Source organism: Marmota monax, unplaced genomic scaffold (genome assembly GCF_021218885.2).
Source record: "Marmota monax isolate L192 unplaced genomic scaffold, Marmota_monax_Labrador192_F-V1.1 WCK01_AAM20220418_F8-fsc00011, whole genome shotgun sequence".
Taxonomy (NCBI): Eukaryota; Metazoa; Chordata; class Mammalia; order Rodentia; family Sciuridae; genus Marmota; species Marmota monax.
The window spans coordinates 24,766,831-24,782,003 of NW_026693082.1; the positions used below are offsets into that span (position 1 = coordinate 24,766,831).

General features: G+C 37.7%; 1 protein-coding gene across 2 annotated transcripts in view; it reads left to right on the top strand.

Annotated features, from left to right (window-relative positions):
- The first annotated feature begins 201 nt into the window (after positions 1–201).
- The window catches only part of Vwa8 (von Willebrand factor A domain containing 8), a 420,110-nt gene continuing 405,138 nt past the window's right edge, over positions 202–15,173 (top strand). The window contains exons 1-2 of one of the 2 annotated variants that reach the window (XM_058582605.1): positions 202–477; positions 7,925–8,002. In XM_058582605.1, coding sequence (XP_058438588.1) covers positions 315–477; positions 7,925–8,002 — 241 coding nt within the window. In that variant the 5' untranslated portion in view covers positions 202–314. The remainder of the gene's footprint in view (positions 478–7,924; positions 8,003–15,173) is intronic. The other variant, XM_046454135.2, reaches the window with a different exon arrangement.

Consider the following 15,173-nt stretch of genomic DNA (forward strand, 5'->3'; position numbering starts at 1 on the left):
GGGGCGACAGGGCAACGACTGGAGGCAGGCCTGGAGAATCCAGGTGAGGGGTCGCTGGGGAGGCGAGGAGCGCAGGAGCGGAAGTCCGGCAGCCGGGGTGCCAAAGCCGGCTCCACGAGCTAGCGCTCCGCGGGCGCTCTCCGCCCCGGTGGGCCGGGCCGAGAGGGCTGAGCCGGCCGCGCCGGGGGAAGGAGTTTCCGGCGGACTCAGCGTGGTGTGGCTTCCTGTGCCTCTTGCCGCACCGGTTCTCGCTGTGGTCCCGGGACGCGGTTGGGCCTGGGACTCTTAGCTGTCCCTGGCAGGACCCCGGCTCCATGCAATCCCGCCTCCTGCTCCTCGGAGCGCCGGGCGGCCGCGGGGCCTCGGCCTCGCGGCGTGTGCGACTGCTCCTGCGGCAGGTGGTGCGGGCCAGGCCGGGCAGCGATGGGCAGCGGCCGGAGGTCAGACTGCTGCACGCCGGGGCGGGGGCAGACACAGGTAACCCAGGCGCCCCCGCCGTGCTCCCTGCAGCCTGCGCTGGGTCCGGGCCTCTGCCGGCTGCTGCCTCGCGGCACTCGGCTGGAGCGCTTGCTGTCATGGTTGCTAAGAGATCTAAGTTCTTGTCGGATCTCTCTGCTAACTGCTGCGTAATGTGGGGCAAAGCGCTGGCACTCTCTGGGCTTCATTCTGTAACTTGAGGGTCTGGACTAAAGATCCCGATGACCTGTTCTCCTCCTCCACTGGTGCGTTTACCCCCAGAAATCTGACTTGAATTATAGTACATGTAGAGGTTAACGCAGCAGCCTTGCAAGTTTTTGAAAGCTAGAATTGACCTTGCTTTCTGAATGTCCCCAAAGGCTTGGGCCTGGAAGCCATAGTGCTATGCCATATAGCTATGCCGTATTCCCTGCAGGGCTTGACATTGAGTAAAAGCATACATTCTGGTCAAAGAACCCATAATTGACGGTGTGATGTATCTCCACAAATCTTTTCGAGATCTATACTAGTCTTTCCAAGTTCCACATAAAAAAAAAAATTCTTAGAGCTGAAAATCACAGGTTCATTTAGCCTAAACACTAAATGTGTGTGTATGTGTGTGTGGTGTGTTTGTGTGTTGTTGTGATTTGCTACAGATCACACAACTAGTGACTACACTAGAACTACATGCTCTGATTTCTAAACTTGGCATTTTTTTTTTGTCTCTACTTGAGGTGGTTTCAGGAATCCTTTTTGTTTTATATTGGAATTTGAGTGTTTGTGATGATTAAGGGAAGAGATGTATGTTGCTGTTCTTCAATGTTTAAGTTATTTCTAGGAAAAATTTTGTCAATGTCATTGTTGCTTAGAATGATGGAGGTTTTCACTATGAAATCGTAGATTTCATTGTTCCTCTTGCTTTCTCTCTTCACCTAATACTTTTTCTTCCCAAGAAATGAGTCAGTTTTATCTCCCGTTCATTCATTCATTCATTGAACAAATGCTTCCATCAGAACTGAAATTCAGAGTTTGCCTTTCTCCAGTTGTGGAGTCTAGAATATTTGTTTTGTTTTTATTTGTTATGTTATTTGTTGTTTGTTGCTCCTCTATGCTAAAGGCAGAGGTCAAGGGCAGGCATGTAGCATAATCTATACCTTGGGTTTTGGAGCTAATCAGTCTTGGTTGGAATCCACTTCTGCACTATCTAGCTGTGAGGACTTGAAGGTAGGTTACTTGTGTTCCAATTTTAACTGTAAAATGAGGTTAGGAAGATAGGGTTGTTGTGAGGATTCAACTTGCAATTCAGTACATATATTATTAGTATTATACATTCTTAGCTAGGTGAAAGTTATTCTGCTTCAGTGGCTTTAGAAGAAATGAAATCAGTTACTTTTAGGTTCAGAAGTATCTGGATAGGCAGATGGAGTAGAGTTAATTGACACATTTTTAAAAATAGAAGTTACTCTCTATACCTGAATAATACTTGTTGATTGTAAAAATATTAGAAACACATGTGAATGTAAATTTTAAGTCTGTATTATATAGATGGTGGTAAATGTCCTCAAAATTTGTGTTATGTTCAACAATTCAAAGTATAGGCGTTGTTTCAAATGCAAGTCACAGATATGTGAATAACAGTTTAACTTCTTAGACTCAGCCATTGACTTTGGCAGAATCAGAACACAAGAAGTACAGTATGTTGACCTAACTTGTCTTGCTGCTACAAAGATTTGTAATGCTGAAGGTTTGAGGCATGTGGATCCATGCACCTGGAAACTTACCAGAGATCTGGGCTCAAGTAAGAAAAGTTATGAGCCAGGGAAACAGAAGGCAATTCTTGGCTACCCTGACATATTAGGGCAAGGCCTTCCAGGTTGGAGTGGCCTATTTGGAACCAGAGGTCATATGTTGACAAATGTAAAAAAAAAAAAAAAAGCAGTAGTTCATAATGGATTCATATTTATAATGAAAAGGAAAAGAGGCTCTGAGCTGCGCTGATATATGTGACCAGTAACTTACTAACTCCTCTTTATAATTGACATTGCTTCTTTAGCAGTTTTGGGGAAAAAAAGTACACAGCAAAGTACATAAATAACATATTCTTCTTTCCCCTGGACTTTATGTCTTATTTATCATTATGTTGCTTTGGGGCCTGCCAACACATTGTATTTTATAAGCCTTCAGTGGCTTACTAGGTTAAAGATCAGAGAACCAGTGTGAGAAGCTATGATTGCGTTGTTGGCTCTCAAGATAGAAACTTTACTAAGCCTGATAAGAAGAAAGATAGGTCATTTATGGAAAAACAAAACAACACAAAATCCCAAAGCCACTGTTTTTCATTCTTTGTTTTTAGATAGAGTAAGTATCTTCAATTTGTAAATTCTTTATCCCTTTACACTTCTATTAGTAGTAGTGTCTCTTGGTTTTAGAAACAGAGGGGTTAGTTAACAAGGAGGTTATCTACTGCAGAGTTTTCAATAAAGAATATTGTAGTGTTTTCACAGATGGAGCCAAGTAAGTTGGTTCAGTAGGACTCTGATGTGAAATGGATTCAAATATACTAGAAATAAAATGAGAAACTCAGAAACACAACTATGTAAATCCACTGTGACATTTAGTGCTCTCTTTCAACACAATTATTAATGGATTCACTGCTTTTTCCTTATGACTTCTGTGTATGAATTAAATGTTTATAGAAATACTTCAAAATACTTTTGCATAATCAATCTATATTCATTATAGAAAACTGGAAAATACAAATCCCCTAAATAGTCCTCTCACCCAAATTTATAATTGTCAACTTTTTAAAAATATTTTTTTAGTTGTTAATGGACTTTATTTTGTTTATTTATATGTGGTGCTGAGAATTGAACCCAGTGCCTCACACATGCTAGGCAAGCACTCTACCACTGAGCCACAATCCAAGCCCCAATTGTCACTTTTTTGCTGTTAATCCTATCAAGTTTTATTGATCTCACTATAATAAAACATTTATGCAAAAACATCGTTTGAAAAATGGGATATGTGTTTTGTGACACATTGTTGTGAATATATCAACATAATATTGCCATGCATGATCATTTAAAATAGGAATTATTAAATTAATGTATTTATCCACATAATTTATCTTATTGGTTTCTCATTCTTGGATATGTAGATTGTCTATTTTAAAACATATAAACAGTGAAATAAATGTCCATTTATAAACATTTTTGTGATTTTGAGATTACACCTTTGGGCTATAATAGAAATAGTAATAAATGACACTGGGGAGGGAAAATATAGAACTCTGGCTTAAACTGAGAAATCCAGTATAAAGGGAAAAGAACTATACTTTGGTTTAGGTCTTAATTCTGTATTGACTTGGTATTGAACCTTGGGAAATTATTAACTATTTTGACCCTGCAATAGGACATTTTGACTCTGAGGATCTTTTGATAGTGTTTATATATTAAAGAATTTAGCAGAAATATTCCAGAAGAGTTGTAAACGTACAAATCATTAGGAAGACCCATACCAGGAACACATAGACCAAGATGGAAATTGATATATTTGGTTTTCTCTTGGGTCTCAGTTTTGTATATTAAAAAACGGTGCCACTGACCCATTTGTTCTTAACCTGAGGTGATTCCCCTCCCCCAGGGGACATTTGGCAAGGTCTGGAGATGGTTTTGGTTGTCAGAACCATGAGGGAGGGCTACTACTGTCATTTTGTGTGTGGAGGCCAGTGATACTGCTAAACATTCTATAATACACAGGACAACTCCTCTGTTTTAGTGAACTTTTTTGCTGCTGTGACCAAAAGACCCGACAAGAACAATTTTAGAGAGGAAGAGTTTATTTGGTGCTCCCAGTTTCCGAGGTCTCTGAACATAGATGGCTGACTCTAGATGGCCAACTCCATTGCTCTGGTCCAAAGATAAGGCAGGACATTTTGGCAGAACAGTGTGGTGGAGGAAAACACCTGGGAACATGGCACCAGGAAAGAGACAGCTCCACTCTCTTGGAACAAAATATATATCCCAAAGGCATGCCCCCTATGAACTACTTTCTCTAGACACACCTTACATGCTTATAGTTGCCACCAAGTTAATCCCTATGAGAGGATTAATTCACGGACTGTCTTAAGGTTCTCATAACCCAATCATTTCACCTCTAAACTTTCTTGCATTGTCTCACACATGAGCTTTTGGGTCACTTAATATCTAAACTATAACACTGTCACAATAAAGAAGTATCTATCCAAAATGTCAATAGTGCCACGTTTGAGAAACTATGAACTAAATCAACTTCTTTGTCAAAGCTTGTTAAAAACTTCATACAAATCAAATTTAAGAGTTTAACTTAGAGCAATGAATGATTGACAAATCAGATAGCTCTAGAACCAGAAAAGTTTCAGAGAGGTTCACATAGCAATATGGGCAAGCAGCACTTATGGACAAGAAACAAGTGCAGTTCAGAAAGAACTTGATGGATTATAGCTTACTGTTTGCCTTATTTGCCCATGGTTTGATCAGTTGACAACCTGTGTTGACTGAAGCTGGGCTTGGTGTGTCTGGCTAAGACTCAGTTAATATAAAAGTATATTAAGTTAGGTTTTCAAATAGTTTACTAAGTTAATTTACATTTTTTAGAAGCCTCTTGCTTGTTGCTCTAATGCTTGGGGATCTTCAGATACCTTTTTGATTTGATTTCTAGTTTAATTTCACTGTGGCCAGAAAGCATACTCTATGATTTTAGTCCTTTGAAATTTATCAAGACTTGCTTCATGGTCCAGTTTATGATATACTTGGGTGAATTTTCCATGTACATTTAAAAAGAACTTGTAATATGCTGTCATTGGGTGTAATGTTCCAAAAAGTTTTTGTACATCAAGTGAATATTAGTAATTTCAGATCAATACTCTTCTCTGCCCTTACCTTTGATACTTAATCTTAGCCAAAAGACTAAGAAGCAATTGTCCTAACGTCTGTATTCCTTTCTCCCCCTGTTCCTTCCATCAATTTCTGGGGAAGTACTTTAAATTATTTAGATGATTGTGAATTTGTCTATTTCTACTTTTCTGTCAAGTTTTTTTTTCTTCTTTTTCCTTCATATTTATTCTCTAGCTCCCTTGTTGCCCAGGTCATCACCATGGTTTTGCTGTTTTCTTCCACGGAGAAAGAGGTTAGGATGTTGCTTTATCTAGTTTCCTTCTTTCCTTGCTTGCTCTTCTGGCTTTTTAGGCCTAGAGGTCGTCATGGTTTTCTGTTATGGCTAGTCCCAGGGTATTGCATTATTCTTATTATTTTTCTGCCCTCACCTTTGTTAATCGTTTCTTGATCATACTCTTTTCAGTTACTCAATTTAAATGTAACAACATTCCATCTGTTTCTTTCAAGGTCTCTGATTGACAAATCCATATGCTTGGTAAAGCATTTTAGTTAGTAGAAAAATCCAGTGCAGAAACAAGAAATAGGGAGGAGACAGACCAGTTGTGGCTGGAGTAGGATGAGTGCAGAGAAAAATTATAGGAGATGAAGTCAGAGAGGAAACCGGGGGAGCTAGATTAAAAATATGCCTGTAGGCTATTGCAAAGAATGGAGGATTGACCAGAGGATTGGTATTGATGCATATTTTATTAGAATCACTATAGCTACTCTATTGAGACTAGACTGTAGGGGAGCAAGGATTGAAACAGGAAATCTGTCAAGATATGTGAGAGAAGGCTTTTTGGACTACCATGGATTAGGGTATGAAAGAGAAAAATTAAGAATTTCTTGACTCCAAGCTTTGTGGTCTGAACTGCTGGAAGGAAGAAGTAGCCATTAGCAGAATGGGAATACTGAGTTGAGCTTTTTGATGGGAAGATCAAAAGTGCAGTTCTAAATACTGAGGAAAATTTTACTACTTTAAAAAAAACCTCAGTAAAAAAGTTATAGATATACCATGTTTTATTTTGTGATTCCCGTTATTTAATATTAAGTTAAAATTTTTTTGTAAAAAACCTATTAAGAGATGTCTTAGTCTGCTTGGGCTGCTATAACAAATTTCATAAACTGGATTATTCAGAAACAACAGAAATTTATTTCTCACAGTTTGGGGTTTAGAAATTCCAAAATCAAGGTGCCAACTGATTAGATGTTTTAGTGAGGGCCAACTTTTTGGTTCATGTTGACACCTTTTACCTCTATCTTCACATGGTTAAAGGGGAAAATGAGCTGCCAGATAATTATAGTCTTTTTAAGAATTGAAATAATATTTATGAAGGATTCTCATTTGAAAATGACACAGCTATAATTCTTTATAACTGTTCTGTAATAAAAGCCAGTAAGTATCTCTCATATTTGTAAGGAAGGTTATACTTTAAAAACAGATACTTTAGAAAGTAGCTAATTTATGTTTTCCTTGCACTAAGAAAAATAGGGTAGCATAATCTATCAGCCAATGCCTGGAAGTAGTTAAGGTTGTACTGTGAGACCCTACTGACCACTACATTTTTGAGGATATTAGAATTTAAAGACCAGTGGTTCTCAAAGTTGCATTAAAAATGACCTGGAGGGCTTGCTGAAGCAGATTGCTGGACAATACTAATTCAGTGTTCTGGGGGGCCTGAATATTTGCATTTTTAATAATTTTCAGGTGATGATGTTGCTACTGGTCTTTGAAAGTGTGAAGACCAGAGACTGAAGATGGTTGTTATTATCACCATGATTTAAGTTCTTAGTCTCTAGAGTACCTGACTAGTTATAAACTGGCCATTCTGAAATATGAATTTTCCACAACTACTTTTTGAGTGTCTTTGAACCGTGTCCAAAGTTCCAGGTGCAGTATGCCTAACTTGCTGTTAGGACAAAGCAGAGAGCGATTATTTGGTTTAGTCCTGCACTTTAGAAAATCAGTCATAAATTAATGTTAGTTTAAAAAATTGAAAGTATAGAAGTTACTGAGAACTTTTGTAGTTCTTTTTCTACTTGTTTCATGTTGAGATTCTTGGCATTTATATCACTTAGAGTTTTGTTCTTTTAATATGGATCTAGAAATATTAAAGTTTGAGGTGGATTGCTAGAGAACCTGAAATTGTACGTAGTAAAATAAGGATGTATAAAGATATAAAAAGGTTGAGGATATGTGTTAAAAATTCAACTATTCATGCTTTGGATACTCTTAAATAACATACATCTTCTGTATTATTATTGCCTATGTTAGCATTACTATTAATGAAAAGACAAAATGGTTAATATTGTATTGTGCTTCATCTTTTTTTGCTAACCCAAATTTGAAATGTGAATTTTAATAATACTTCATTTCTCCCTGATATAATTTATACTGTGGACAGAAGTTTTTGAATGCACTGCCTTTAACATAGTCATATGTGTAGTACATTTCTGTGATGTCCTTTCTGTGGGTCAGGAGAATCATTGTTGATAAAGGCATGGTATATGTCACTTGTCCCTTGTAATGTGTGTTTTCTTTATTCTCTTTTTAGGTGATACTGTTAATATTGGGGATGTATCCTATAAGTTGAGAACTCCTAAGAACCCAGAACTTGTGCCACAGAACTACAGTAAGAAATATTTATTTATGAATGAATACATTTTAAACTTTTTAATGGGAATTTTCAAACAAACACAACCTAGAGAGAATATTAAAAAAGTGTATGATCTAGTTTATTAATATTATGCCAATCTTTAACCTGAACCTCTTTTTTTTATTTTTAATTTTTTATTGTGGGTTGTTCAAAACATTACAAATTTCTTGACATATCATATTCCACACTTTGATTCAAGTGGGTTATGAACTCCCACCTTCACCCCATACACAGATTGCAGAATCACATCAGTTACACATCCATTGATTTGCATATTGCCATACTAGTGTCTGTTGTGCTCCGCTGCCTTTCCCATCCTCCCCCTCCCCCCTCCCCCCTCCCCACCTCTCCCCTCCCCTCCCCTCCTCTCTCTCTACCCCCTCCACTGTATAACCCTGAGGGTCTCCTTCCATTACCATGCAATTTCCCTTCTCTCTCCCTTTCCCTCCCACCTCTCATCCCTGTTAAATGTTAATCTTCTTCCCCTGCTCTTTGTCCCTACTCTGATCTTAGTTACTCTCCTTATATCAAAGAAGACATTTGGCATTTGTTTTTTAGGGATTGGCTAGCTTCACCTAGCATAATCTGCTCTAATGCCATCCATTTCCCTGTAAATTCTATGATTTTGTCATTTTTTAATGCAGAGTAATACTCCATAAATGCCACATTTTTTTTATCCATTCGTCTATTGAAGGGCATCTAGGTTGGTTCCACAGTCTTGCTATTGTGAACTTTTTTTTTTTTTTTTTTTTGGTTTTGGAGTATTTAAAACCTATCCAAGACATCCTATTACTTTCTTTATTCATGACTATTTAGTAGAAACATTAGTTTTTCTCATTACCCTTAAAAAAAACTTGGGATAAAGTTTACATCTACTAAATGCATAGATTTTACATGTTTATTTGGTTAGTTTTGACAATTTTATAAACCTGTATAACCACGAGGATTACTTTTATTGTAATCCTGTATTGGCTTTCCATCTCTGTGACAATATACCTGACATAAACTCAGATTAAAGGAGGAAAGATTTATTTGGCTCATGATTTCAGAGGTTTCATTTTATGGTTGGATAGCTCCATTGCTTTGGGCCCATGGCAAGGCAGAACATAAGTGTGGCAGAGTGAAGCTACCCACCTCATGGTGGCTGGGATGCAGAGGGATACAGCCTAGAACAAGATAGATCCTCAGTGACCTACTTCCTCCAACTAGGTCTTACTCCTAAAGTTTCTACTACCTCCCAATAATGCCACCAGCTGGGGACCATGTCTTCAACACATAAACCTTTGGGGGATATTCCATATTCAAACTGTAACAACCTCCAAATGTTCTCTTTGCCTTTATCATGACTTGGAAACCACTGATGTCTTTTCTGCCATGATAGATTAGTTTTACCTACTCCTTAGCTTTTTAAAAGTAGAGTCATGCAGTATGATTGTGTGTGTGTATCTAAGTTCTTTACATCAAGAGAATGAATTTAAGGTTCATCCATGTGGCTGCACCTATCTGTTTTGATTGCTGAATAGTAATTTATTGTAAAAAAATACCACAGTGTGTTCATCCATTCTTCTGTTAATAGATTTTTGGATGACTTCCATTTTTAGATTGTCATAAATAAGGTACTATGAAAATTTGTGTACAAGTCTTGTGATCATAAATTTTCACTTCTTTTGAGTAGAAAACTAGGAATTGAATTGATGTATTATAGGATAGATACCTGTTTATAACACACTGGAAATAATTCTCCAAATCAGTTGATCAGTTGTACTATTTCCATTTTTTTTTGTACCAGGGATTGAACCCAGGGGTACTTAATTACTGAGCAGTATCCCCAGTTCTTTGTTTTTATTTTGAGACAGGGTCTTGCTATGCTGTGGGACTCACTGAATTGTTGAGTTTGGCTTTGAACTTGTGATCCTTCTGCCTCAGCCTCCAGAGCCACTGGGATTACAGGCATGCATCACTACACTTGGCTGTACCATTTACTTTTTTTTTTTTTTTTTTTTTTTTTTTTTTTAATTTTTTATTGTGGGTTGTTCAAAACATTACAAATTTCTTGACATATCATATTCCACACTTTGATTCTAGTGGGTTATGAACTCCCACCTTCACCCCATACACAGATTGCAGATTCACATCAGTTACACATCCATTGATTTACAAATTGCCATACTAGTGTCTGTTGTGCTCCGCTGCCTTTCCCATCATCCACCCTCCCCCCTCCCCACCTCTCCCCTCCCCTCCCCTCCTCTCTCTCTACCCCCTCCACTGTATAACCCTGAGGGTCTCCTTCCATTACCGTGCAATTTACCTTCTCTCTCCCTTTCCCTCCCACCTCTCATCCCTGTTAAATGTTAATCTTCTTCTCCTGTTCTTCGTCCCTACTCTGTTCTTAGTTACTTTCCTTATATCAAAGAAGACATTTGGCATTTGTTTTTTAGGGATTGGCTAGCTTCACTTAGCATAATGTGCTCTAATGCCATCCATTTCCCTGTAAATTCTATGATTTTGTCATTTTTTAATGCAGAGTAATACTCCATTGTGTATAAATGCCACATTTTTTTTATCCATTCGTCTATTGAAGGGCATCTAGGTTGGTTCCACAGTCTTGCTATTGTGAACTGTGCTGCTATGAACATCGATGTAGCAGTGTCCCTGTAGCATGCTCTTTTTAGGTCTTTAGGGAATAGACCGAGAAGGGGAATAGCTGGGTCAAATGGTGGCTCCATTCCCAGCTTTCCAAGAAATCTCCATACTGCTTTCCAAATTGGCTGCACCAATCTGCAGTCCCACCAGCAATGTACAAGTGTACCCTTTTCCCCACATCCTCGCCAGCACTTGTTGTTGTTTGACTTCCTAATGGCTGCCAATCTTACTGGAGTGAGATGGTATCTTAGGGTGGTTTTGATTTGCATTTCTCTGACAGCTAGAGATGTTGAGCATTTTTTCATGTACTTGTTGATTGACTGTATGTCCTCCTCTGTGAAGTGTCTGTTCAGGTCCTTGGCCCATTTGTTGATTGGGTTGTTTGTTCTCTTATTGTCTAATTTTTTGAGTTCTTTGTATACTCTGGATATTAGGGCTCTATCTGAAGTGTGAGGAGTAAAGATTTGTTCCCAGGATGTAGGCTCCCTATTTACCTCTCTTATTGTTTCTTTTGCTGAGAAAAAACTTCTTAGTTTGAGTAAGTCCCATTTGTTGATTCTAGTTATTAACTTTTGTGCTATGGGTGTCCTGTTGAGGAATTTGGAGCCCGACCCCACCGACTGTAGATCGTAGCCAACTTTTTCTTCTATCAGACGGCGCGTCTCTGATTTGATATCAAGTTCCTTGATCCATTTTGAATTCACTTTTGTGCATGGCGAGAGAAAGGGATTCAGTTTCATTTTGTTGCATATGGATTTCCAGTTTTCCCAGCACCATTTGTTGAAGATGCTATCCTTCCTCCATTGCATGCTTTTAGCCCCTTTATCAAATATAAGATAGTTGTAGTTTTGTGGATTGGTTTCTGTGTCCTCTATTCTGTACCATTGGTCCACACGCCTGTTTTGGTACCAGTACCATGCTGTTTTTGTTACTATTGCTCTGTAGTATAGTTTGAAGTCTGGTATCGCTATACCGCCTGATTCACACTTCTTGCTTAGCATTGTTTTTGCTATTCTGGGTCTTTTATTTTTCCATATGAATTTCATGATTGCTTTCTCTATTTCTACAAGAAATGCCATTGGGATTTTGATTGGCATTGCATTAAACCTATAGAGAACTTTTGGTAATATCGCCATTTTGATGATGTTAGTTCTGCCTATCCATGAACAGGGTATATTTTTCCATCTTCTAAGATCTTCTTCTATTTCTCTCTTTAGGGTTCTGTAGTTTTCATTGTATAAGTCTTTCACCTCTTTTGTTAGGTTGATTCCCAAGTATTTTATTTATTTTGAAGATATTTTGAATGGAGTGGTTGTCCTCATTTCCATTTCAGAGGATTTGTCGCTGATATACAGGAATGCCTTTGATTTATGCGTGTTGATTTTAAATCCTGCCACTTTGCTGAATTCATTTATTAGCTCTAATAGTTTCTTTGTAGAGCCTTTTGGGTCTGCTAGATATAGAATCATATCATCTGCAAATAGTGATAATTTAATTTCTTCTTTTCCTATTTTTATGCCTTTAATTTCTTTCGTCTGTCTAATTGCTCTGGCCAGTGTTTCGAGAACTATGTTGAAGAGAAGTGGAGAGAGAGGGCATCCCTGTCTTGTTCCAGATTTTAGAGGGAATGCCTTCAGTTTTTCTCCATTCAGAATAATGCTAGCCTGAGGCTTAGCATAGATTGCTTTTACAATATTGAGGTATGTTCCTGTTATCCCTAGTTTTTCTAGAGTTTTGAACATAAAGGGATGCTGTACTTTGTCAAATGCTTTTTCCGCATCTATCGAGATGATCATATGGTTCTTATTTTTAAGTCTATTGATGTGGTGAATAACATTTATTGATTTCCGTATATTGAACCAGCCTTGCATCCCAGGGATGAATCCTACTTGATCATGGTGTACAATTTTTTTTATATGTTTTTGTATCCGATTCGCCAGAATTTTATTGAGGATTTTTGCATCTAGGTTCATTAGAGATATTGGTCTGTAGTTTTCTTTCTTTGAAGTGTCTTTGTCTGGTTTAGGTATCAGGGTGATGTTGGCCTCATAGAATGAATTTGGAAGTTCTCCCTCCTTTTCTATTTCCTGAAGTAGCTTGAAAAGTATTGGTATTAGTTCTTCTTTAAAGGTTTTGTAAAATTCTGCTGTATACCCATCGGGACCTGGGCTTTTCTTAGTTGGTAGTCTTTTGATGGTTTCTTCTATCTCCTCAATTGATATTGGTCTGTTTAGGTTTTCTATATCCTCCTGACTCAATCTGGGCAGATCATATGACTTAAGAAATTTATCTATGCCTTCACTATCTTCTAATTTATTGGAGTATAAGGATTCAAAATAGTTTTTGATTATCTTCTGTATTTCTGAAGTGTCTGTTGTGATATTGCCTTTTTCATCCCGTATGCTAGTAATTTGAGTTCTCTCTCTTCTTCTCTTCACTAGCATCGCTAAGGGTCTGTCGATTTTGTTTATTTTTTCAAAGAACCAACTTTTAGTTTTGTCAATTTTTTCAATTGTTTCTTTTGTTTCGATTTCATTAATTTCAGCTCTGATTTTAATTATTTCTTGCCTTCTACTTCTTTTGCTGTTGTTTTGCTCTTCTTTTTCAAGGATTTTGAGATGAAGTATGAGATCATTTGTTTGTTGGTTTTTTCTTTTTTTAAGGAATGAACTCCAAGCAATGAATTTTCCTCTTAGAACTGCTTTCAATGTGTCCCATAGATTCCGATATGTTGTGTCTGTGTTTTCATTTATCTCTAAGAATTTTTTAATTTCCTCCTTGATGTCTTCTATAACCCATTGATCATTCAGTAACCTATTGTTCATTCTCCAATTGATGTATGCTTTTTCCTTCCTTCTTTTATCGTTGATTTTCAGTTTCATTCCATTATGATCAGATAAGATGCATGGTAATATCTCTACTCCTTTATATTGTCTAAGAGTTGCCCTGTGACATAATATATGATCTATTTTTGAGAAGGATCCATGTGCTGCTGAGAAAAAAGTGTAACTGCTTGATGTTGGGTGGTATACTCTATATATGTCAATTAGGTCTAGGTTATTAATAGTGTTATTGAGTTCTATAGTTTCCTTATTCAACTTTTGTTTGGAAGATCTGTCCAGTGGCGAGAGAGGTGTGTTGAAGTCTCCCATGATTATGGTGTGGTGGTCTATTAGACTCTTGAACTTGAGAAGAGTTTGTTTGACGAACATAGCTGCACCATTGTTTGGGGCATAAATATTTATGATTGTTATGTCTTGTTGGTGTATGGTTCCCTTAAGCAGTATGTAGTGTCCCTCTTTATCTCTTTTGATTAACTTTGGCTTGAAATCTATTTTATTTGATATGAGTATGGACACGCCTGCTTGTTTCCGAAGTCCATATGAGTGATATGATTTTTCCCAACCTTTCACCTTCAGCCTATGTATGTCTTTTCCTATCAAATGCGTCTCCTGTAGGCAGCATATTGTTGGGTCTTGTTTTGTGATCCATTCTACTAGCCTGTGTCTCTTACTTGGTGAGTTTAAGCCATTAACATTTAGGGTTATTATTGAGATATGGGTTGTTCTTCCAGCCATATTTGTTTATTTCTGTTACTAAACATTGTTTGTTTTCCTCTTTGATTGCTTCCCCCCCCCCTTTACTGTCCTACCTCCCACTGTTGGTTTTCATTGTTATTTTCCATTTCCTCTTCCTGTAATACTTTGGCTAGGATGTTTTGAAGAGATGGTTTTCTAGCTGCGAATTCTTTAAACTTTTGTTTATCGTGGAAGGTTTTAATTTCATTCTCCATCCTGAAGCTTAATTTCGCTGGATACACAATTCTTGGTTGGACCCCATTATGTTTCAGTGTTTGAAATATGTTATTCCAGGATCTTCTAGCTTTCAGAGTCTGTGTTGAAAGATCAGCTGTTATCCTGATTGGCTTGCCCCTAAATGTAATCTGCTTCCTTTCTCTTGTAGCTTTTAAAATTCTCTCCTTATTGTGTATGTTGGGCATCTTCATTATAATGTGTCTAGGTGTGGATCTCTTATGATTTTGCACATTCGGCGTCCTGTAGGCTTCTAGGATTTGGGATTCTGTCTCATTCTTCAAGTCTGGGAAGTTTTCTTGTATTATTTCATTGAATAGACTGCTCATTCCTTTGGTTTGGAGCTCTGTACCTTCCTGTATCCCAATGACTCTTAAGTTTGGTCTCTTAATGTTATCCCATATTTCTTGGATGTTCTGCTCATGGTTTCTTAACAGTCTTGCTGAGCTGTCTATGTTCTTTTCCAGTTGAAATACTTTGTCTTCATTGTCTGATGTTCTATCTTCTAAGTGTTCTACTCTGTTGGTAGTATTCTCCATTGAGTTTTTAAGTTGGTTTATTGCTTCCTGCATTTCTAGGATTTCTGATTGCTTGTTTTTTATAACCTCTATCTCCCTGTATAGTTGATCCTTTGCTTCCTGGATTTGTTTGCGTAATTCGTTGTCGAAGTGATCTTTCATTGTCTGATTTTG